General features: G+C 35.4%; 1 protein-coding gene across 1 annotated transcript; it reads left to right on the top strand.

Annotated features, from left to right (window-relative positions):
• Positions 1-3,546: 3,546 nt before the first annotated feature.
• Vha100-5 (Vacuolar H[+] ATPase 100kD subunit 5) lies at positions 3,547-23,969 on the top strand. The gene is made up of 5 exons (XM_073969859.1): positions 3,547-3,838; positions 21,065-21,205; positions 21,355-23,434; positions 23,505-23,676; positions 23,743-23,969. Exons 2-5 carry the CDS (start codon positions 21,089-21,091, stop codon positions 23,831-23,833), a joined length of 2,460 nt encoding a protein of 819 aa, XP_073825960.1. The 5' UTR covers positions 3,547-3,838; positions 21,065-21,088; the 3' UTR covers positions 23,834-23,969.
• Positions 23,970-24,367: the final 398 nt, after the last annotated feature.

Below are 24,367 nucleotides of genomic sequence, written 5' to 3'. Positions count from 1 at the left end.
GGTAGTTTTATCCCCAACTAACCCGTCATAGACCGGTCCATGGTGTGTACGTGCTCCCTACGTAAGGGGAGGTGGCCCCCTCGGTCGGCAGCGGCGGGTGTGAGAGGCGTGGGAACGAACGAACAAAAAAGAATAAATAACAAATTTCAGTAATTTCTGTGGGATATTGACGTCACAACCCTCAAAATTACGAAAATCGGAAGGTACCGTTCTATGGGGGCTATATAGAATTTCATTCGGAAAGGTTCTTACCTCCACCGTAGACTAAATACCAAATTTCAGCCATTTCGGTGACTGAAATACCGAAAACCGGAATGTACCGTTCTATAAGGGCAATATGCCTCTTCTGACAAATTTAATAATAATGGAAAGTTTTATACCCCAAATGAAGACCAAATAGCAAATTTCAACAATTTCGTTGGAATATTACAGCCATAAACTTCAAAATACAGGAAATTCGGATGTACCGTTCTATGGGGGCTATATGATGGCGTGGATTTATACCGACAAATTTCATATATAACACTTAAAACCCCAAATGAATACTATGTACCAAATTTCAGCCATTTCGGAGGAATATTGAGACCACTACCTTCAAAATACCGAAACTTGGGAGGTATTGTACCTATGGAGGCTATATGAAGGCGTGGACCTATACCGACAAATTCCATATAGAAAGTTGTATACCCCAAAGAAAGACTAATTACCAAACTTCTGCCATTTCAGTGGATTAGTGTGGCCACAACCTTCAGAATACCGAAAATCAGGAGGTACCGTTCTATGGGGGCTACATGAAGGCGGGGACAAAATTCTGACGACAAAACGAAGACTAAGTACCAAATTTGAGCCATTTCAGTGTAATAATGAAGCTAAAACCTTCAAAATACCGAAAACCGGGTGGTACCGTTCTATGGGGCAAACGTGGACCAATATAACCCATTTGCAGTACCAAACATCCTAGGAGTAATAGAAACTTCTTAAAAATTGCGAGCTGTATCTTATATATTGACTTAGAATTTTACACTGATCAAGAATATACATACTTTATAGGGTATCCGAAGAATATTTCGATGTGTTACAAAAGGAATGACAAACTTAATTATACCCTCCATATTATGGTGGCGTGGTCGGGTCTTTAGGCCCCAGAGAAGTACTTCGATTGTAGATTAATTGGTAAATTTTTAAACGTATATATTCGTCATTTTTGCAATAAATATTGTATCCGGTTTTCGGGGATCATCCCTGTAAATTCCCTGATAATTTAGGGAAAATCGGTACAGTAGTTTTTGTAGAAAAAATTTAAATTGAAAAAAGTGGTAGAGGTAAAATTTTCTTTGCATAAAAACCTTAGTTGGATTATGACGAACATTTCAAAAAAAAAGAATTATCAAAATCGGTCCAGCCGTTCTAAACTGATGCCATTACCAACGAATGACATTTGATTTTTATTTACATATAAAGAAAGGAAGTTCCTCGACCCTTCTGAAATTCAAGCCTATTTTCTCCGGGTCCATCCCTTTACATTTGATTTTTATTTATATAGATATAGCATTTTTAAAGAAATAGGGTGAAGGGGAAGTACGCCTTCCCTGTCGAAATTCAACAAACTATGTAGCCTATGTTCACCATGGGCCATCGCTGTACATTCCCTGACAATTTCAATAAAAACAGTTCAGTAGTTTTTGTAGAAAAGATTAAAATTGAAAAAAGTGGGCGTAAAAGTGGACTTGTTAAACTTTTCTTTGCAAAAAACCTAAGTTGGGTTATTACGAACATTGCAAAAAAATTATCCAAATCGGTCCAACCGCTCTCAACTGATGCCATTACATCTGATTTTTATTTGAATAGATTTTTTACAATTTTGGTCTTTGCAATACATTTCGTCGGTGTCATGCTTAAGTGTTCCATACGCCATTATTGACATTTTGAGATAAAGGTACCTTACAAGGTTTTGAACCATGCTCTTTCAAATTTTTTGGTCGGTTTTCCTCTATCTCTTATAGTTTCTGAGATATTCAAATGCCAGTATGTTCCATATCCGCTTTGTGACCCAAAAAATCTCGTCGTTTTGCTCCATATCCATAAAGCCTGGCGTATGGAACAAAACAAAACAAAACATGTCGTTTGGCGTATGGAACAAAAAGAGACAAAAACGAATTGTTCCGCACCAAAAATGATGGCGTTTGGAACAAAAAATTGCCCATTTTTGTCAAGTTACGGAAAAGTGTGGCGTATGGAACAAATTGCTTTAAAGGACTTGGTTTAAAAACTGAAGAATAATAGTTCCTAAATCCAAATATTTTTGAATATTGTATTGTTATTAGAAAACGAAAATTTATCAATCGTTTAAACAAAAAATCCATAGTTTAAAGACAAAATTTTGATGTAAGTCCACAAAAATATACCCAAAACGTCCATTTGACTTGAAGCTAACCGACTACAATAATGGTATTATAAGAAACTCGCGTTTAAATGTTTTATGTTACCTTAGAAATGCAAAATATCAATCCGTTTTGTCCGATCGAAATTTTTACCGCAAAAAAATAGTTATAAGTGGAGAAAATCCCTTAAATAAATGTTAAGGAAACCTATAGTAATGGTCCTTATTGTATTTATATGAGAAAAATAAATGTTTCATTTAAAGTCCTGATTTTTAAACTCCACAGTAGCACTTCATATAAGGGAGGTGGAACACGATTGATAAAAAGTGTTTTGGTTGAAATGTGACAAAACGTGTTCCATGTGACACAAACTGCCAAAAACATGAAAAAAAGATTCCATGGCACAATTCAGCAACTTTTTGCAATTAAAAAAATTTGCATAACTTCTAGACTATCACAGATATCTAACTAAAATAAACTACTGATATATTCTATGAGTTTAGTTAAGTAGAATTGAGCTCTTAAAGTATGGGATTATTGCACCATTTTTTCCTGTATGACCTTAAACATTAACTTGAGTTTTTCCCGAATCAGGCAAATGGCGTATGGAACACTTAAGCATGACACCGACGATTTGTTGTCTAATTGTATATACTATGTATGTAAGACCGGACGGCTGCAAAATGCCGCAAATCATGAAAAAGAAATTCCGTCCTTGGAATTACTTAATTCTTTATTGTAATTTCTAGGAATGGTTTTTAATCAAACTTTCAAAATTAAAAATTATCGCTTCTGACTCTGACGTATATATTTCTTGAATCTTCATATTGATTTCAGCAAAGAGATACATACAATCATACACACACGTTTATCATATCTGTCACTTGAAAAGGTGTTATTGAGTGTCGAAACAAACTCTTACGATGCGATTGCTGCCACACCGAACGCAGATGGGTCATTGAAATGTTGTCGTTGATAAGAAATTAACAATTAACTTTGTTTTTATTGCTCTGTGTATGTCTGATATTTTACTGCTTCTGCTGCTGTTGTTGCCGTTGTCGTTCCTGAGGCTAACCATGTGATAAACAATTTTAAAATAATTTTCCAATTTTTATTTTTGTATTAAATTGTTTTTGCGCTATTTGCTATGAACCTTGTTTTCTGCCACTTATTGTTGTTATTTTATTTGAAGTAATCGTATTACTTAGCTTGTTCTTGCTATTTCTTTTGAGATTATCACAACGACTGCTAATTATCAGAATTATTGGTACTTCAAAAATTGTTTCTAATAATTTCAAATCGTAAATATTGTTCAGATGTAAACGCGACCAGCTAGGCGACAGTTCGATTCGTTTAGCAGAGGAATTTTTTACGGGATTTTTTTTTCGAAAACGTCGACGTGAAGGTGGATATTACGGAAATTACGTTGTGACAGAACAAAACTCCATTAGATAGTGGTAAATGTCAACAAAAGATAATTATTAAAATTTTTTTAAGAAACAACTTTAAGTTTTTTTCTGTTGGGGAAGAGAGAATTTTTTCTAACAAACATGAATTTTAAATAATACTAAAAAAAGATCTTTAAAGTGAATGTGAGGATGTTGTTCTAAATAATCTAAAAGTGGATATTAATTATCAACATTTAATTACTGGTATTATTATAGCCATACGGCGGGGTTAATCGCAATCCATTCAATCTAAAATTTTACCAAAATTCTTTGCTTCATATGTGTATGAGAGATACATAGCATCTTTGTTGGTTATTTAGTTCGTTTGTGGAAGGAATACTGATTCCAGCATTTTATTGAAATTTTTTCATCCATTTATCTTGAAAGAATCGTTATTTACTCCTCGTGATTTCAAATGTATCAAGGTCGAATATTGCCATTTTTCTCGTTGTTGTTATTTACTTCATTTTGTGAAAATTTAGGAGCAGATTCTGTTTTTTTTTATTTAAAAATGGATGACCTTTTTCTTTGTAAATTTAGCTTGGAAAATGTATGTCATATGCTTCCCACTTCATGTTTATTTATTACAAAAAAGAAAACACGCACAAATTATTAATCGTGTGTAAAATGTTAGAATGATTATTTCATAATCACGTTAATTATCATTGATTCAATATAGCAACACCTAAATTCTTACATCATATATTCCACTGCTGAATGCATTTACCAAAAGTGTGGGAATAGCGTTTACCGACATCCCACGACTTACAACTTTTGAGGTGCATACAATGGGCATTATACCTACCTGCATAAACTATTGTCTGGAAAGTGTACACATTGTTACATGTGGTGACTGATGATAAGATAAGAATGAATACAGAACACTTGAAATTGTATTAAAAGTCTCAACACCTTAAGTGTCGACAGATAATGTGTCACACATTTTCTCAAAAAGTTAATTTCCATGTTGGAATTATTAGACGCTGGAATTTATTTTAAAAGTTATGTTAAATTCAACTTCAATGTGCATATATAAAAAGAATAGCAATACTAACGTAAATAATTATAAAATAAGGGCTAAGAACCACAGTTATGGAACTAAGTGATCAAACAGCAAAGAAGTCTTCTAAATAAATAAGAAATGAAAACAAATAATGAAGAGTCCCTACCTTTGGGCTCCAGCTTTATCTATTTTTTATTTCATTTATCTTATAATAAAAGTGGTGGTGCAATGGTATGCACACCCGCCTTGCACACATAAGATCGTGGGTTCGATTTCCCGGTCAGGCAACATCAAAACACTTTTCAATGGTGGCAAAATACCCGTCAGTAATGTTGGCGACATTTCCTGAGTATTTCAGCCATGTAAAACTTCTCTACAAAAGTGGTGTCTTAGACACACATTTTAATGTTATTTTGGAGATTGTTTTGTTTCCCCATGCATATTTTTGCATCTTAAGGTAATCGGTACTTTTGTTCATGACATTTTGTATTAAAAGCATAGAACAATTCTTACGATCCACTGTGAGATGTGGATATACCTCCCATATATATTTTCGGCAGATTTTATGTACCAAACACGCTTTGTAGTACAATTTCAATGAAGTTTGGAATGTGTCGAACTTTTTATTACCTCCACATTGAAGTATTCTGACCTAAAATTAAACAAGTAGGAAATTTTATTGTTGTAAAATCTCGTGTTTTAAAATTTAAAAACAACAAGTTTTTTTAAGTGGAATGTAGTTAAAATTGATTTAATTTTGGGAAAGGCAAATAATACTAGCTTCGTCCAACGCCACTTGGACACTGAGTTCTTTGTATTGAAACAAAGAACTGATTATTCCAAGTAGCGTTGGACGAAACTAGTATTCTTTGCCTTTCCAGAAATTAAATCAATTTTAACTACATCCCACTTAAAAAATGTTGTTTTTATACCCTCAGAAAGGGTATATGGCAAAAACGAAAAATCCTTTGCAATTCCATTTGAAAACAAGTGAACCAAGGCTATAGTCGGGTCGGGGCCGCCACCACTACCCCTGTTCATAAGCTTTTGACTAATAAAATTCAAAATATTAAAATTGGGATAGCTTAGCGCCTTTGCTCTGAATGTCTTCATTAACACAGGTCAATTTTTTTGAAACGCATTTAAGTGCATCGTCGGTACAACCCAAATAAAAAAATGGAAAATTAGGATGTACACCAACCATCAATAGGCTTCTTTCTCGGTTAGACCCCCATCAACCCCCGATCAAAATTTCGTAGTGTGATTGCACAAAAATGGAAAAAGGGATGTATTACCCACTATTGCGATATCTCTGTTGTTTGACCACCTATGACAACCTACTTCACATCGTTGTAAAAGTGATATTTTCTACTTTCCTTGTCATGTTTTGCTTTCGATATACCTCCTACAGAAGAGAGATATTAGCTTTAAATAAAACGTTGGCCTTTTCTTCAAATATTTTTTTTCACATTCCGACCCCTGAATAATATCCAACCATTATCAAAAATCATAAGGTTTTTTCCTCTGTGGGACCCCAATTAACACCCAAAATTTCGTGACGATCCAATTAAAATTGCGACATGATTATAAAACAAGTAAGAAAGTATCAGTCAGCTGAGCCGACAGAGATATACCCTCAGCCACGTACCCGAAGAAAAAACGTTAACACAATACTTCGGTAGGTTTTTTAGCTGTTGGGAAAATTTTCCAGGATGGAAAGGGCCGTAAAAAACTACATGTTGCAACAAAATTAAGAATGATCCAAGACGAGTGCATTTTTTCCAAACTTTGGGTAGGGTGTACCCATAGGAGTGATCCGATGTAGTACATATTCGGACCTAATACAAATCTGTAGGAAATATTTTTTTTCTTTTTTTTTTAAGTGGTGGCGGTAGGATTTTCTGGACCTTTTTGGGTCATTATCTCAGGAAGTATGGACTTGCCCACGAAAAAAATTACAACGTCGTAACAGGGGCCGCAAGTGCAACCTGCTGCGTCACAAATTAATAAGATCAGAGAGGAGTTGTTAAACTATACATTTTCCAAATTTTGTTTGGGAGGTACTCAAATGAGTGGACCGCTATAGTCCATATTAGAACTCGATCTATGCCTGAAAGTAATATTACCAATAGCAAAGTTTGGCTCATTTCGGTTATTGCCTCCTAGAGTTATCATGCCCAAAATCTTGGCGAAAAATGTTGAACCTTTGTGGGGGAGGTACCGGAAGAAGTGGACCGATATGGTCTATCTTCGAATTTAAACTAAGTTTGGACAAAATATTGAAAGACCCAAAATTTTAACCAAATATGTTGATCTGTTCGTTATCCGTTATCGTGCACTCCAACTACGACAAATGGTATTATATGGGTTGTTTGCAGTTTTCGTGCTGATTTCTGAGGATATATGGACTTGCTCCTGAAAAAAATTATATCGTCGTAATGGGGGTAGTGAATACAAGTGGCCTTAAACTGCACTTAAGCCAAATTTTGTGTGGGAGGTACCCAAAAGAGTGAACCAATAGGGTCCATATTGGAACCTCATCTATGTCTGGTAGAAATGTCACGATGTGCAAAGTATGGACAAATTCGGTTACTCCCTTCAAGAGTTATCGTGCGGACAATTTTTCCGAACATTTTTGAACTTTTGTGGGGGAGGTACCTGAAGGAGTGGACCGATATGGCCCATCTTCGAACTTAAATCAAATCTGGATAAAATATTTCGATACCCAAAATTTGAACCGAATCGATTGATCCGTTCGAAAGTTATCGTGCGCACCAGCCAGACAGACGGACAGACAGACAGACGGACGGACATTGCTAGATCGACTCGAAATTGTCTGAAACGGATATCGTACAAACATACTTGGGGTCTAAAACCATTATTTCGATGAGGCACATTTTTGGCCGTATCAAAGTGTAAATACCCTCTTTAGCCTAAAGGCTGAGGGTATAAAAATTAAAAAATGGGATGTATTACCGACTATTGTGATATCTCCGTTATTTGGATACCTATGCCAACCTGCTTTACATCATTGTAATGATGGGATTTTTTACTTTCATTTTTAGACTTTGCTTTTGGAAGGTCCCGAACCAAAGCTGCTACGTTACATCGTTGCAAAGGTGATATTTTCTACTTTCATGGCCAGGTTTTGCTTTTGGTATACCCCATACAAAAGCTGAGATATTCGCTTTGGAAGAAAACGTTGTCTTTTTATCCAAATAAGTTTTTTGCCCATTATGACCCCTAAATATTATCCAACCATCACCAATAGGCTTCTTCATCTGTGTGACCCCCATTAACCCTCAAAATTTCGTGACGATCCGATCAAAATTGCGACCTGTAGTGTGATTTTCAAAAAAATGGAAAAATGGGATGTATTACCGACTATTGCGATATCTTCGTTGTTTGATCACCTACGAGAACCTACTATACATCATTAGAAAGGTGATATTTTCTATTTTTATTGTCAGGTTTTGCTTTTCGTATACTTCATATAGAAGCTGAGATATTTGCTTTGGAAAAAAATTTTGGTCTTTTTATCCACATAAGTTTTTGCCCATTCCGACCCCTAAATATTATCCGACCATCACCAAAATCAATAGGCTTATTCCCCTCCGGGACCCCCATCAACGTCCAAAATTTCGTGACGATCCGACCTGTAGCGTGATTACAAGGTTTAGATGGACAGACGGACGGACACACATAGCCAGATCGACTCAGCTCGTCGAGACATTCATTTTGGTATATATAAGTATGGGTCTACGACCATTATTTCGATGCGTTACAAACTTTTTGGCCAAAACCAGCTTATAATACCCTCCCCACATAGTGGTGTAGGGTATAAAAATTAAAAAAAAAATTGCGAGCACATGTACAATTTTTGGCATAGAGGTTAAGAAAAAATGTCTGATTTCAAATCTGTTCGCGTTCACAAAATTGGACGATGCGCGCAAAAGTTGTAGCGGTTTTTATTCTCATATAAAGAAAAAATGTTTAACAATATCTTATTTGTTGTTATGAGAAAATGTATGTATAAATCGTTAACAACATTCCATATCTATTCGTAGATTTTTAAATAGTTATAAAATTTGTTATTATTTTCGCGGAAAATTAACAAAAAATAAACAAATTTTGAAGTAAATCCAAATTAACCTATCACAGAGTCCGTACAAACCATCAAAAAATAAATTAAAAAATATATGCGGAATCTAGACAATGCGTAGAACAATATGATACCAAATTTATAAAGATTGGGTACATAAATTGCATATTATAGCAACAACAAAAGAGAAAAACTTATTGTTGGAAAATATTGTTGCAAATATATTTTTTGGTTTCATTCAAAAAATTAGAAAAAAATATTTGGGAGTTTTCCAACTATTTCGCTAAAAGCCTATAAGATAATTAAGTGTACTGCTAAAACTTCATCAAGAAATATGGTTTACCATCGCAAAAGCTTATTTGCTTACTGTGATAACTTATAAGGATAGGAAATTAAGAGTAATATTGAAATTACAATCATTCAAAAAATGTCGAAATTAAAAAGCCTATTATTCGCGAATTAGTTAAAATTAGTTGATGCGCATCCGTTTTTGGATACAGCGAATCAATCTCTTTCAATATTTTTACCCTTAAAGTGGGTAAAAATCGCGCAATTTGTATACGATTTTGATGCGCATCCGGTTGCAGTAGCACCCATCAAAAATCCGTCTATATACACATATTTCAAATAGATTTTTCAAGAACCGCGGAAGTGCCTCCACATTCTATTTTTGGTTAAAAAACCCATGTTACACGCGAATCTCGCGAACTTTATGACACGCGTTTTCGCAAATATTATAATCGCGTATAAAGGATTCCATTTACGTAAAAAATTTTAAAGAAAATCGCGGTTTAGTGCGCGGATTTGTCTAAATAAATTCTTGCTGATTTTCCTATTTTCAAGGTATCTATATCCGCGGTTTTAGTGGATGGATTCGATCGCGAATGGGCTCATTAGATCCGTCGCGTAAAAAAACTAAATTCACGCGTTGTACAAAGGAAATTGAATGACACGTGTAAATTTTAAACGCAAAAAATAGGTTTTTTAAAAAAATGCTCGCATCAAATATTGGCCTTTAGACTCCAATTACTAGGATGCTGTAAGGAGCACACTCATGATATATGCATTAAACGACGTAAAATCACGAGTTTTATAATCCTATTATGAGTTTTGAATATTATTAAAACAATTCAAAAAACCCCGAAATTCCGGCTTCAAAATGTCAGCATCAATTTTAGGTGGATGTAGTGGATATATCGAAAAATGATACACTAGTATCATATTGTTCATGAAGTATTCCGTTATTCTTTCTTTGGGCATATGTCTATAAAGTGTAAGGTTAAGCCAGAAATCGGAAGGGAGCATAAAAAAACTTGTTGGCTTTAACCCATTTTTATCTATTTTTCTACATTGATTCCAACACAGCTTCCACGTAAATTAATTTTAATGGTCGACCTTATGGGATTCCTCCTAACACAGTTCATTTTAAGAATTTCAATCATACTATATAGAATATGTTAACAGTTAGCGAATTCTGAATGGGTGAATCTCGGATTCATCTATTGTAAAACATTTTTGGTTATTGCCATACACGTGTTCGGTCGAGTTCATGTATTTGATAAAAAAAAACACCGAATTTAACGTGCCACTGAATTAAGTCTAGGAAAATGTTAGGCAAATTATGTATATTTTCAGCCGATTTTATATATTTGACGCACCAAATATAAAGTTGGGCAGATATTTGCACGAAATTTAGTAAATCTGACGCAATTTTTTCTAGAAAAAATTTTGCCAAAACAATGTTCAAAAGCGGACCTTACGGCTCTTTTTATTCGACTTGTTGTGTTGTGTCAAAGCTTTCATTAGGGTATAGTGTGACTGTCTACCCTAATCAGTAACTTCGTTTGGTACTGAACTGTTCGGTAATGTCATTTCCTTTTTTAATTAAGAACAACTGCTTGCGCTTTGCGTAAAACCCAAGCTCGTACCCGGGTTATAGCAACTTTGAAGGCCTGTCGAAAGCAGCAATTGCAATTGACAAAACGATGACTATTGATTTGCTTCTCTTGAGTCATTTACCATAGCCGTGGCCTTTTACTCATTACACCATTTAAAAGCGAAAGGGAGGAGATTTATTTCTCGGTAAGAACATATTTTCTTATTAATTTAAATTATGCCTCTATGCTGATCCAAACTTTGGCAAAGTATTGGATGAAGACTACAAAAAAAAAAAAAAGAAAACAAATAAATAAAAACAAGTGAGAAAAGGCTATTGTCGGTACGGGGCCGACTATGTGATACCCTACACCACTACCTCTGTGAATAATTTTTTCACTCGAAAACATTTCTTTTATGGAGGTACGAAAGTTTTCACCTATCTGGCTTTTATACCAAATGACTTAAGGCGAACTGAACCAAAATAATTAATATTTAATTTTATATTTGAATACTGTCGACATCATCAACATCAATAGGCTTCTATCTCTGTGAGAAAATTTCGTGATGATCCGATCAAACTTCCGACCTGTAGTCTGATTGCAGAAAAAGTGGATAAAAAGGATGCATTAACGACTATTGCGATATCTCTATTATTTGACTACCTACGCCAACCTACTTTGCATAATTTCAAAGATGGGATTTTCTACTTTCTTAGTCTGGCTTTGCTTTTAGAAGGTCCCCAACCAAAGGTGTGATATCCGTCATTATTATTAAAATCGCGAAAATTAAAATTTGGGTTTTATTAGCGACTATTGCGATATCTTCGTTGTTAGACCACCTACGACAACCTACGTTACATTGTTGTAAAGGTGATATTTTATATATATTGACTTTTTCTCCAAATAAAGTTTTTGCTCATTCCGACCTAAATATTATCCGACCATCATCAAAATCAATAGAGGAAGAACCTCTGTAAGACCCTCATTAACCCTCGAAATTTCGTGACGATCCGATCAAAATTGCGCCCAGTAGCGTGATTTCCAAAAAAATGGAAAAATGGGATTTATTATCGAATATTGCGATATCTCCGTTATTTGGTCACCTACGCCGACCTAGTTTGCATCATTGTAAAGATAGGATCTTCTACTTTCATAGTAAGGCTTTGCTGTTGGAAAGTATCCAACCAAAGCTGTGATATTCGTCATTATAACTAAAATCGCAAAAATGAAAATTTGGGTTTAATTTGCGACTATTGTGGTATCTTCGTTGTTTGATCACCCACGAGAACCTACTTTACATCGTTAGAAAGGTGATATTTTCTACTTTTATTGTCAGGTTTTGCTTTTGGTATACCCCTTATAGAAGCTGAGATATTCGCTTTGGAAAAAAACGTTGTCTTTTTATCCACATAAGTTTTTTGCCCATTCCGACCCCTAAATATTATCCGAACATTACCAAAATCAATACGCTTCTTCCACTCTGGGACCCACATCAACACCCAAAATTTCGTGACGATCCGATCAAAATTGCGACCTGTAGCGTGATTACAAGGTTTAGATGGACAGACGGACATACGGACGGACGGACGGACTGACGGACGGACACACATAGCCAGATCGACTCGTCGAGACATTCATTTTGATATATATAAGTATGGGTCTACGACCATTATTTCGATGCGTTACAAACTTTTTGGCCAAAACCAACTTATAATACCCTCCCCACATAGTGGTGTAGGGTATAATAAATGTAAATTCGAAAGAATTGTATCAGTATTTTAGAAATTGCGTTTGAATATTTTATAGAATTTTCCCTTACTTCACCTTAAGAATTGATCAGATATCACTTCTATAGAACATAGTGAAATTAGCATTCAGTTTATCTACCCGCTGTGGAATTACGTATGATAATCTACTTTAAACTAGAAATGCCAATTTACCAATGCAATTGATAAATTTATGATATTAATATAAATCAAAATGTTGATTTAACAGTTAATAATGTGTTTCCCTAACGCCACTTATCATAATACCGCTGGTATTAACTTGGGGAGATTTTAATAATCCTTATCAGTTTTACTGATAAGCAAATGCTAAGGCGAGTAATAATGTATGGTGGTGTGGATGGATGGTGTCGCTGATAGCTACGATATTGCCAGCCTATCATCATCTCATTTTGCGATTGATAGGTTTTTGAATTGTATATCAATCGAGTGGTTTAGGTGTGACGTTTATGACGCAAAGCACGTGATTTTAATCATATGAATAAACGTCTTTCTTAACTAATATTTATCTTTGAATATCAAAAATTGACAATCCAAATGACGATGCTTGAACACTTTATCTTTGACAATAAAGACAAGCACTTGTTATGACATGTGATTGGGAAACAATTATTTACTTATTAACAAAAAACTTCGTTCAAAGTATCATTAATGCCACGCAGCCATACAAAGCACCCCGTGACTAAATTATGACACTTTATTATGGGGTGGGGTCATTAAAGCTATTTGGTAATTAGGTGTTTGGTATTATGACCTGATAAAAAATCAGTTTATAATGGTTTGTGAGTAAAATGTTTGTTTTTTTTTTAGATTATAATCGATTAAATTGGAAATACCAGAATGTATGGCCACACAACAAAACCTTTTTATTTGAATCTAATGTGCTGCCCATATGCACAGCACTTTAAATATATTCCGTTTAATTAGTAAATAGAAGGATATTAATTTAGATATTATAGTAAAACTATAATAGAGTGCATACGTGTATTAACATACCAGACAATTTTTTCTCCATAAAATTATCGTCCTAAGAGAGCTCGAAATAAACCTCTTGCCTTTGAGGGAGGTCATATTGATGGGCCTTAAATAAAATATGTATAGGTTTATTCCTAAGGTTTTGTTGCAATTTAACTTTATTCTATTGACATTTAAATGTAAAATAATTTGCATTCATTTGATGTCCAAAACATACACATCTTCAAACTCCAATACATTGCAATAATTAATACTGAATACATACATACATATGTATTTATGTATTTTAATGACACATTTGTAAAGTATTTGCTTTACGCCTTGATGCTTCAATGCACAAAAATAAAAATGTTTCTTTAATGCCGTTAAAGTGTATTGATAATAAACTATTTATAACCACACACACAAATGAGGATTTTAATATTATACATATATGGTGAAACATGTTTAATAAGTGTTTTTTAATACTACCACCCTTTAAAGAATTTTTTTGTTGTTGTCTACTTTGACAAGTTAAGCTTATTAAATATTACTGTTACTTCGGGTATTAAAAAAATTGTTGTGGAGCTGATAAATATTATTGGAAAATGAAACGAATAAAAATAAATAAATAAAAATAAATTATTAATATTTGGATTTAATCGTTTTTTAAACAATAATAGCCGAGTAATGAATAAATATTAATTTATTTTCTCATTTTTTCACATATTAAAATGATTAATTGATAATCTCTAAAGGTATGTTGTAAAAACTACGGAATAACAGTTATTATTTCTACTTCTACGGATGAAACCTTTTTATTCTAACATAAAATAAACAACGTATAAACAATTTCATATATGTATTATATATTAACACTTAAATTTTGGTATTTTCCTAAGTTGGTACCAAATTTTCCCACAAAACACAACATGAGCAGGACAAGGGCTAAGACTGCGTGGATTTTCAAGACTACCTCAGCCAAATAAAACTTGTATTTAAAAAAAAAAAAATTCAAGCCAATCTCAGCCAAATAAGCATGAAATACTTAAATAATTTTTCAAGCGGATTTTTTAAAGAATTTTTCAAGCCAATCTCAGCCAACTAAAACGTGGATTTTTAAGAACTATTCAAGCCAATCCCAGCAAACCAAAACGTGGACTTTTTAAAAAAATTTTCAAGCCAATCTCAGCCAAATAAAACTTGGATTTTTTAAGAATTTTTCAAGCCAATCTCAGCCAAATAAAACGTGGATTTTTTAAGAATTTTTCAAACCACCCTCAACCAAATAAACGTGGATTTTTTAAGAATTTTTCAAACCACCCTCAACCAAATAAAACGTGGATTTTTTAAGAATTTTTCAAACCACCCTCAACCAAATAAAACGTGGATTTTTTAAGAATTTTTCAAACCACCCTCAACCAAATAAAACGTGGATTTTTTAAGAATTTTTCAAACCACCCTCAACCAAATAAAACGTGGATTTTTTAAGAATTTTTCCAGGCAATATCAGCCAAAACAAACTTGAAGTTTTTAAAGAATTTTTCAAGCCAACATCAGCCAAAACAAACTTGAAGTTTTTAAAGAATTTTTCAAGCCAACATCAGCCAAAGCAAACCTAGATTTTTTTAAAGCATTTTTCACGCCAATCTCAGCCAAATAAAACGTGGAATTTTTAAACAATTTTTCTGGTCAATATCAGCCATATACAACATTGATTTTTTAAAGTATTTCTCAAGCCAATCTCAGCCATATAAAAGAATTGTATAAGCATACCTCCGAAATATAAAAAGTGGATTTTTTAAGGAATTTTTTAAATAAATCTCAGCCAACTAAAATGAATGGTGGATTTTTAAAATAATTTTTCAAACCAATTTCAACGAAATTAAACGTGGATTGTTTCTATTAATTTTTTTAAGCCAATCTCAGCCAAATAAAACGTGGATTTTTTCTAAGGATTTTTCAAGCAAATCTCCGCCAAATAAAAAGTGGATCTTTTCTAAGGATTTTTTTAAGCCAATCTCAACCAAATGATACCAAGCAACGGTCTTGACCGGCTTTAACATGGCAAAGCCCAGGATTTATCTTGGTCAATCTTTCATCTCAAGTGGACACTGACCTCCCCGTAGTGTCACCTGGGGAACTGCCTTTAACACCCGTTAAAGGTAGTGAGCTAACATGTGCCGCGCGTTCACCCATAAGAACGTTAAAAACTTGGGTTTGGGCGTCGGGTTAGTTACCCTCCCCTAGAAAAAACAGCCTACTATGAAAAACCGAAAGAAAAGAAAAACAAACCCCTCTAAAGTTGACGAACCCCGCAAACGTTTTAAGGACCATGATCTGCGAATCTGCACCTGGAATATTCGCACTCTTTATAGAGAAGGTGCAGTCTTCGCATTGGCAGACGTACTTGAAAAGTACAAGGCCGATATTACTGCCATACAGGAAATACGATGGATTGGGAAAGGCGTCACAACAACACCTAAAGGTGACGCACTGTATTATAGCTGCCATGACGTAAAGCATGAATTTGGTTGCGGATTTGTAGTTAGTCGGAGACTAAAACATCTGGTATCCAGCTTCACCCCAGTGAATGAAAGACTTGCTGCAATTCGAATAAAAGCTAAATTCTTCAACATCAGCTTTATTTGTGCTCATGCTCCCACTGAAGAAAAGGACGAACAGACCAAAGATATATTTTACGAGCGCTTAGAAGAAACATATGACCGTTGCCCTGCCCATGACATTAAAATCATTCTAGGCGATTTTAATGCCAAAATTGGAAAGGAGATGTCTTTGGCCCAACAGTCGGGAAATTCAGTCTCCGCAGTGAAACATCTGACAATGGTATGAGGCTGATAGACTTTGCAGCTGCAAAAAACATGGTAGTTACCAGTACCAGATTTAATCATCTCGATATTCATAAGGGCACCTGGCTGTCTCCAGATCAAAGAACAAGTAATCAAATTGATCATTTTGTAATAGATGGAAGACATTCATCCAGCGTGTTGGATGTACGATCGTTCCGAGGCGCAAACATTGATTCGGACCACTACCTTGTTGCAGCAAAGGTACGTGCCCGTCTAAACGTTGCAAATAAAGCACGAACAGACTCAACGCGGAAGTTGGACATCGATAGGCTGAAAACACAACAGATAGCCACAGCATATTCCACTCAACTAGCCCAATTGCTTAACGCGAGCACTCCTTGTCCCGATAACATAACAACACAATGGCAACATATTGCCCACTCCATGCAAACAGCCGCAAAATCCATACTTGGATTCCAGAGACCTCCACAAAGGAATTCATGGTATGACCAGGAGTGTCGTGCTACTACCGAAAAGAAAAATGCGGCATATAGAGCTACTTTACAATCAGTAGCAACGCGTAGCGCACGAGAGAGATATCGGGAGAAAAGGAGAGAAGAGAAACGGCTTTTCCGCAAGAAAAAGAGAGAAATGGAAAAGCGGGAGTGTGAAAAAATCGAGATGTACAGGAGACAGAATGAAGTCCGAAAATTCCACCAAAGAGTGAAACATCAAACAGATGGCTTTGGTACAGGCACATTCTCCTGTAGAGACCAGCAAGGTAATCTGGTAACAGATACAGATAGCATGCTCAGGATATGGAAGGAACATTTCTCCAATCTGCTGGTATCCAATAGTAGCGAAGACGATGATACCACAGATCCAATCCCAGAAGATGGTATAGAATGTATACCGCCCGGCCAAGGTGAGGTAAAAACAGCAATCAACCGGCTGAAGAATAATAAAGCAGCAGGAGCCGATGGCTTACCAGCCGAGCTGTTTAAAACCGGAGGCGACGCGCTGATAAGGTGTATGCATCAGCTAGTTAGCACCATCTGGCAGGAAGAACGCGTACCCGACGATTGGAACCTGAGCATCCTATGTCCCGTCCACAAGAAAGGAGATAAGACTGTATGCTCAAACTATAGGGGCATAAGTCTTCTCCCTATTGCCTATAAGATAGTGTCAGGGATATTGTGCGAACGACTAAAGCCAATGGTCAACGAAATAATTGGACCATACCAATGTGGCTTTAGACCTGGCAAGTCCACCACTGACCAGATATTTACCCTGCGGCAAATCCTAGAGAAGACCCAAGAGATGCAGATCGACATATTTCACCTTTTTGTCGATTATAAAGCAGCATTCGACAGTCCCCTCCGATCAAAGGTATTCCACGCAATGTCTGAATTTGGTATCCCCGCAAAGCTCATCCGGCTTTGTAAGATGACTTTAACTGATACTAGGTCCTCAGTTAAAATTGGAAAGAACCTCTCCGAAGAATTTTGTACCAAAAGAGGTTTCAGACAAGGAGACAGCCTTTCGTGTGACCTATTCAACATTTTGCTGGAAAAGGTAATACGAGATGCAAATGTCAAAAGAAATGGCACAATTTACACCAATAGCCACATGTTACTTGCCTATGCTGATGACATAGACATCATGGGACGATCAGTAAAGGAAGTAACTGATACCTTCTGGAAGATCGAAGCAGAATCTGCGAAAGTGGGTCTGGCGGTAAACGGCGAAAAGACCAAATTGATGGTGTCGACGCGCAAAGCGTCCATAGAGCTCGGACCAACTGTAGAAGTTGGTACCTACAATTTTGAGGTAGTTAAAGACTTCGTCTACCTCGGCACTGCCATAAACACAACAAACAACATCAGTTGTGAAATAAGAAGAAGAATTGTATTGGCCAACAGATGCTACTATGGTCTAAGTAAGCCACATCTCGTCAAACAAAAACTATACAAAACGCTGATACTACCCGTGCTAATGTATGGCTCCGAAGCATGGGTACTTGCGCAAGCAGATAAGGCAGTGCTTGGTGTGTTTGAGAGGAAAATTCTTCGAAAGATCTACGGGCCGATTTGCGTTGACGGTGAATATCGACGTCGTATGAACCACGAGCTATATAAGCTATACAAAGACATGAATATAGTTAAACGTATCGAGATGCAACGATTGCGTTGGCTAGGCCATATCATGAGAATGAGCGATGATGAACCCGCTAAAAAGGCGTATGAATACATGCCACATGGCGGTGCACGCAGAATCGGCAGGCCTAAGCTTCGATGGAGCAAACAAGTGGATGAAGAAATGGAAAGGCGCGGTATTCCAAAAAGTCAAGCGAAAAACAGAGAGGAATGGAGATCTTTTCTTAGTTCGGTCTATGGAACAAATGTTCTGTAATGGGCCAACTAAGTAAGTAATCTCAACCAAATAAAACGGGGATTTTTCAAAGAATTTTTCAAACCAATCTCAGTCAAATAAAACATTGATTTTTAAAGAATTTTCCAACCCATCTCAGCCAAATAAAATGTTGATTTTTTAAGAAGTTTTTCAAGCCAATCTCAGCCATATGAAATGTAGGTTTTTTAAAGAGTTTTATTAGCCTACCTCCTACAACTAAAACGTAAATTTTTAAAGAATTTTTAAAGTCAATCTCAGCCAAATAAAATTTGGATTTCTTAAAGAATTTTTAAGCCAATCTCAGCCAAGTAAAACGTAGATTTTTAAAGAATTTTTAAACCATCTTCAGGCCACATCAAACGTGGATTTTTTAAAAAATTTTAAGCCAATCTCAGCCAAATAAAACGTGAATTTTTAAAGATTTTTTCAAGCCAATCTCAGCTAAATAAAATTTGGATTTTTTTAAAAATTTCACAATCCAATATCAGCTAAATAAAACGTGGATTTTTTAAAGAGTTTTTCAAGTCAACCTCCGCCAAATAAAACGTGGATTTTTTTAAATAATTGTTCAAGCCAATCTCAGCCAAATAAAACGTGGATTTTTTAAAGAATTTTTCAAGCCAACCTCAGTCATATAAAATGTGGATTTTTAAAGAATTTTTCATGTCAATCTCAGCCAAATACAATGTGAATTTGTTAAATAATTTTTCAAGCCAATCTAAGCCAATTAAAATGTGGAATATTTAAAGAATTTTTCAACCAATGTCAACCAAATACAATATGGATCTTTTAAATAATGTTCCAAGCCAATCTCAGCGAAATCAAATGCAGATTTTTTAAAAAAAAAATTTTCAAACCAATCTCAGCCAAGTAAAATGTGGATTTTTCAAAGAATTTTTTTTATAAGCCTACCTCCGACAAATAAAACGTGGATTTTTTAAAGAATTTTTTAAGGACAATCCCAGCCAAATAAGACGTGGATTTTTAAAGATTTTTTAAGCTGATCTCTACCAAATAAAACGTGGATTTTTTTAAGAATTTTTCAAGCCAATCTCAGCCAACTAAAACGTGGATTTCTTAAGAATTTTTTAAGCCAATCTCAGCCAAGTAAAATGAGGATGTTTCAAAGAAATTTATAAGCCTACCTCCGACAAATAAAACATTGATTTTTTAAAGAGTTTTTGAAGCCAAATTCAGCTAAATTAAATGTAAGTTTTTCAAAGAATTGTATACGCCAATCTCAGCCAAATAAAACGTGAATTTCTTAAAGAATTTTCTAAGCCAATCTCAGCCAAATAAAACCTAGTTTTCGTAAAGAATTTTTCAAGCCAATATCAGCCAAAGCAAACGTGGATTTTTTAAAAGAATTTGTCAAGCCAATATCAGCCAAAGCAAACGTGGATTTTTTAAGAATGTTTCAAGCCAATATCAGCCAAATAAAACGTGGATTTTTTAAAGAATTTTTTAAGCCAATCTTTCAACCCAATCTCAGCAAAATACAATGTGGATTTTTTAAAGAATTTTTTAAGCCAATCTTTCAACCCAATCTCAGCAAAATACAATGTGGATTTTTTAAAGAATTTTTTAAGCCAATCTTTCAACCCAATCTCAGCAAAGTACAATGTGGATTTTTTAAAGAATTTTTTAAGCCAACCTCCGACAAATAAAACGTGAATTTGTTAAAGAATTTTTTAAGCCAATCTTTCAACCAAATCTCAGCAAAATACAATGTGGATTTTTTTAAGCCAACCTCCGACAAATAAAACGTGGATTTGTTAAAGAATTGTTTAAGCCAATCTTTCAACACAATCTCAGCAAAATACAATGTGGATTTTTTTAAGAAATTTTTAAGCCAACCTCCGACAAATATACGTGGATTTGTTAAAGAATTTTTTAAGCCAATCTTTCAACCCAGTCTCAGCAAAATACAATGTGGATTTGTTAAAGAAACTTTCAAGCCACTCTCAGCCAAATAAACGTGGATTTTTTTAAAGTAACTTTCAAGCCACTCTCAGCCAAATAAACGTGGATTTTTTTAAAGAAACTTTCAAGCCAATCTTAGTATACCCTCCACCGTAGTATGAGGTTATAAAAACTGGTAACAATCTGTAACAATCTTACAATATTCTGAATGACTTGTTGCACGCAAAGAAGCCATGATCTGACATTTTACTACCTAATTGTAATTTTTTTCGGAATTATTTGTAACTAATGACAACATTTCAACAAAATCCCTATAAAAATACATACAAAGTAATAATCCAAATGCTTTTTCTCTTTCCTTTTTTTCCAGTGCTAAGTCCCATAAATCGCCGCCATGGGTGATATGTTTCGCAGTGAAGAGATGGCTTTGTGCCAGCTCTTCATACAGCCAGAGGCGGCCTATGCCTCAGTTGCTGAATTGGGTGAATTGGGTTGTGTGCAATTCCGTGATGTAAGTATTCAATCAACCTTAAATGACTGTGTTATGTGTAGCTCAGATTTACGCCAACCGTCCCCATCTAGATTATAATCCTCTTAGAAATGGTAAAAGGTCAGGATAATTAATGTGATTTCATTTCATTTTTTTCTCTCTCTCTCTAGCTTAATGTTGAAGTAAGTGCCTTCCAGCGTAAATTCGTCACCGAAGTTAGACGCTGTGATGAGCTGGAACGTCGTATACGTTATGTCGAGAGTGAAATGCGTAAGGATGGCATTGAATTGCCCAAGCTGGATGAAGACCACGAACCGGCTGCACCAAATCCCAGAGAGATTATCGATTTGGAAGCTCATTTGGAATCAATTGAAACTGAGCTTAAAGAATTGAGTCAAAATGGTGTAAATTTGAATGTCAATTACAATGACATGAGCGAATTGAAGGCAGTGTTGGAAAACACCGAATGTTTCTTTGATGACAAAGAAATCATGAATTTGGATACCAATCGTTATATAGATCCGAATGATATAAACGTCCAACAGCCAAGGGGTCAATTGGGTTTCATTGCTGGTGTAATCAAGTTGGAGAAATTCTTTGCCTTTGAACGTATGCTGTGGCGTATTTCACGTGGTAATGTCTTCTTGAAACGTAGTGATTTGAGCGGCATGCTTAAGGATCCCGAGACGGGACATCCGGTGTTGAAAACTGTGTTTGTGGCCTTTTTCCAAGGTGAACAGCTGAAACAGAGAATTAAGAAGATTTGCTCTGCTTTCCATGCTGCTGTCTACCCTTGCCCCAGTGCCCACCAGGAACGTGTGGATATGTTAAAGGATGTCTCCACACGGCTGGAAGACTTGAAAATGGTTTTGAATAGTACAGCCGATCATCGTAATCGTGTTTTGGTCAGTGCTGCTCGTAACTTGCCAGCATGGACCATAAGCATCAAGAAAATGAAGGCAATCTATCACACCTTGAACATGTTCAACATGGATGTCTCCAATAAATGTTTGATTGGTGAAGGTTGGATTCCACTCAACGATTTCCAAACTGTAAGCAATGCCTTGGCTAGGGGTTCTAAAATGGTGGAAAGTACCATCCCCTCGTTCGTTAATGTTATTGAAAGCAATGAACAGCCACCAACCTTTACGCGCACCAACAAATTCACGAATGGTTTCCAAAATCTTATCGATTCATATGGTGTGGCATCCTATCGCGAGGCAAATCCTGCCCTCTACACTTGCATTACTTTCCCCTTTTTGTTTGCTGTGATGTTTGGTGATTTGGGTCATGGCATGATCTTGTTCCTGTTCGCCTTGTACATGGTTATCAAGGAGAATCAATTGCGCAAAATCAAGGGTGAAATTTTCCAACTTTTCTTTGGTGGTCGTTATATTATCATGTTGATGGGTCTGTTCTCTTTGTATACTGGGTTCATATACAATGATGTGTTCTCCAAGTCCATGAATATTTTCGGTTCCAGTTGGACAGTGCGTTATAACACCTCCACAGTTATGGAGAACAAATATTTGCAAATGGATCCCAAATACCATGTCCAGGGTGTATATCCCGTTGGTCTGGATCCCATTTGGCAATTGGCCGACAACAAAATCATTTTCCTTAACACATACAAAATGAAATTGTCCATTATTTTCGGTGTTCTACACATGGTTTTCGGTGTCTGTATGTCGTTGGTCAACTATACCCACTTTAAGAAGGGCATCAACATCATTATGGACTTTATACCTCAGATTGTCTTCTTGGTTTTACTCTTCGGCTATATGGTCTTTATGATGTTCTTTAAGTTTGTGAAATATTCTGGAGCTGCTGAGGAACAACCATTGACACCCGGTTGTGCTCCTTCGATTTTGATTTTGTTCATCAACATGATGTTGTTCAAGCATCAGGAACCTTTGGATGGTTGTGAAGAATACTTGTTCGATGGCCAGGATATGTTGCAAACCGTGTTTGTCATTATTGCTGTCATTTGTATACCATGGATGTTGTTGGGTAAACCCATCTATATTATGTGTACACGCAAAAGTCAAGCAGCTGTTGGACATGGTAACGGTGATATCGAAGCAAAACCAGCACCAGCTGCAGGTGGTCACGGTGGCCATGGTAGTGGTGATGAACCAATGGGTGAAGTTTTCATTCAACAAGCCATTCACACCATTGAATATGTCCTGAGTACCATTTCCCATACCGCCTCATATCTACGTTTGTGGGCCCTGTCATTGGCTCATGCCCGTAAGTATTCCTTTAAGTGCCCCAAAATTCTCATTCTCAGAAATGTATTCCAATTTTCCCTAACTTACAGAATTATCTGAAGTCTTGTGGACCATGGTTATGTCATTGGGTTTCAGTATTTCCAACTATGTTGGTTCGGTAATGTTGTTCTTCATCTTCGGCGCTTGGGCTGCTTTGACATTTGGCATTTTGGTATTGATTGAAGGTCTATCCGCTTTCTTGCACACCTTGCGTTTACATTGGTAAGCTAATTTAAATCTGTTTTAAAATGAGAATGTTCTTAATTTATTTTGCGTTTTCTATTACAGGGTCGAATTTATGAGCAAATTTTATGAAGGTTTGGGCTATGCCTTCCAACCATTCTCTTTCAAAACTATTTTGGAGGAAACTGAGGAATAAATATCATTATTTCTTTGTAAATTAATGTAAATTGTATGACAATAAGATAAAAAGTCGCGATTAATTTGATTAATAAAATTGTTGTAAATACGCGGACATTTTAAAAAATCCGCATTTATAAGATCGTACAACAAAACTTCTTTGTATTTATTTCTTTTATTGACTAGCAAGTAAGTAATTAGATTGTGAAAGATGTGTGAAAAGAATCGTATCACTTCACTTATCACTAATAAATGAAAACCATTAAGGAAAGGATCAAAGTCGGGCGGGCCGTCTATATGATAACGTACACCACTACGATTTCAATATAATTTGTCGATTTTTTTTCTAGAGCAAATTGCGTCACATTTTCCAAATTTCATTAAAATATCTGTTCAATTTTGTGTTTGGTGCGTCAAATATATTAAATCTAGGGAACATATATGGGAGCCATATCGAAATCGAAACAGTTTTCAAAATAATAAAAAATAAATCAAAACTTATTTCTAGTCCAAATTCCGTCCCACATTTCAAATTTTATCCAAATTGGACATA

Source organism: Musca autumnalis, unplaced genomic scaffold, assembly GCF_047663935.1.
Source record: "Musca autumnalis isolate F117 unplaced genomic scaffold, ASM4766393v1 scaffold_2, whole genome shotgun sequence".
NCBI lineage: Eukaryota > Metazoa > Arthropoda > Insecta > Diptera > Muscidae > Musca > Musca autumnalis.
The sequence above is the reverse complement of the archived record's forward strand: the minus strand, read 5'-3'. Positions and strand labels throughout refer to the sequence as shown.

Bases quoted from the DNA above. Each gene is read 5' to 3' on its own strand.
- Vha100-5 (XM_073969859.1), top strand. From the start codon at position 21,089: ATGGGTGATATGTTTCGCAGTGAAGAGATGGCTTTGTGCCAGCTCTTC. The intron at 21,206-21,354 runs GTAAGTATTCAA...CTCTCTCTCTAG, and splicing joins GTTGTGTGCAATTCCGTGAT to CTTAATGTTGAAGTAAGTGC. The intron at 23,435-23,504 runs GTAAGTATTCCT...CCTAACTTACAG, and splicing joins CCTGTCATTGGCTCATGCCC to AATTATCTGAAGTCTTGTGG.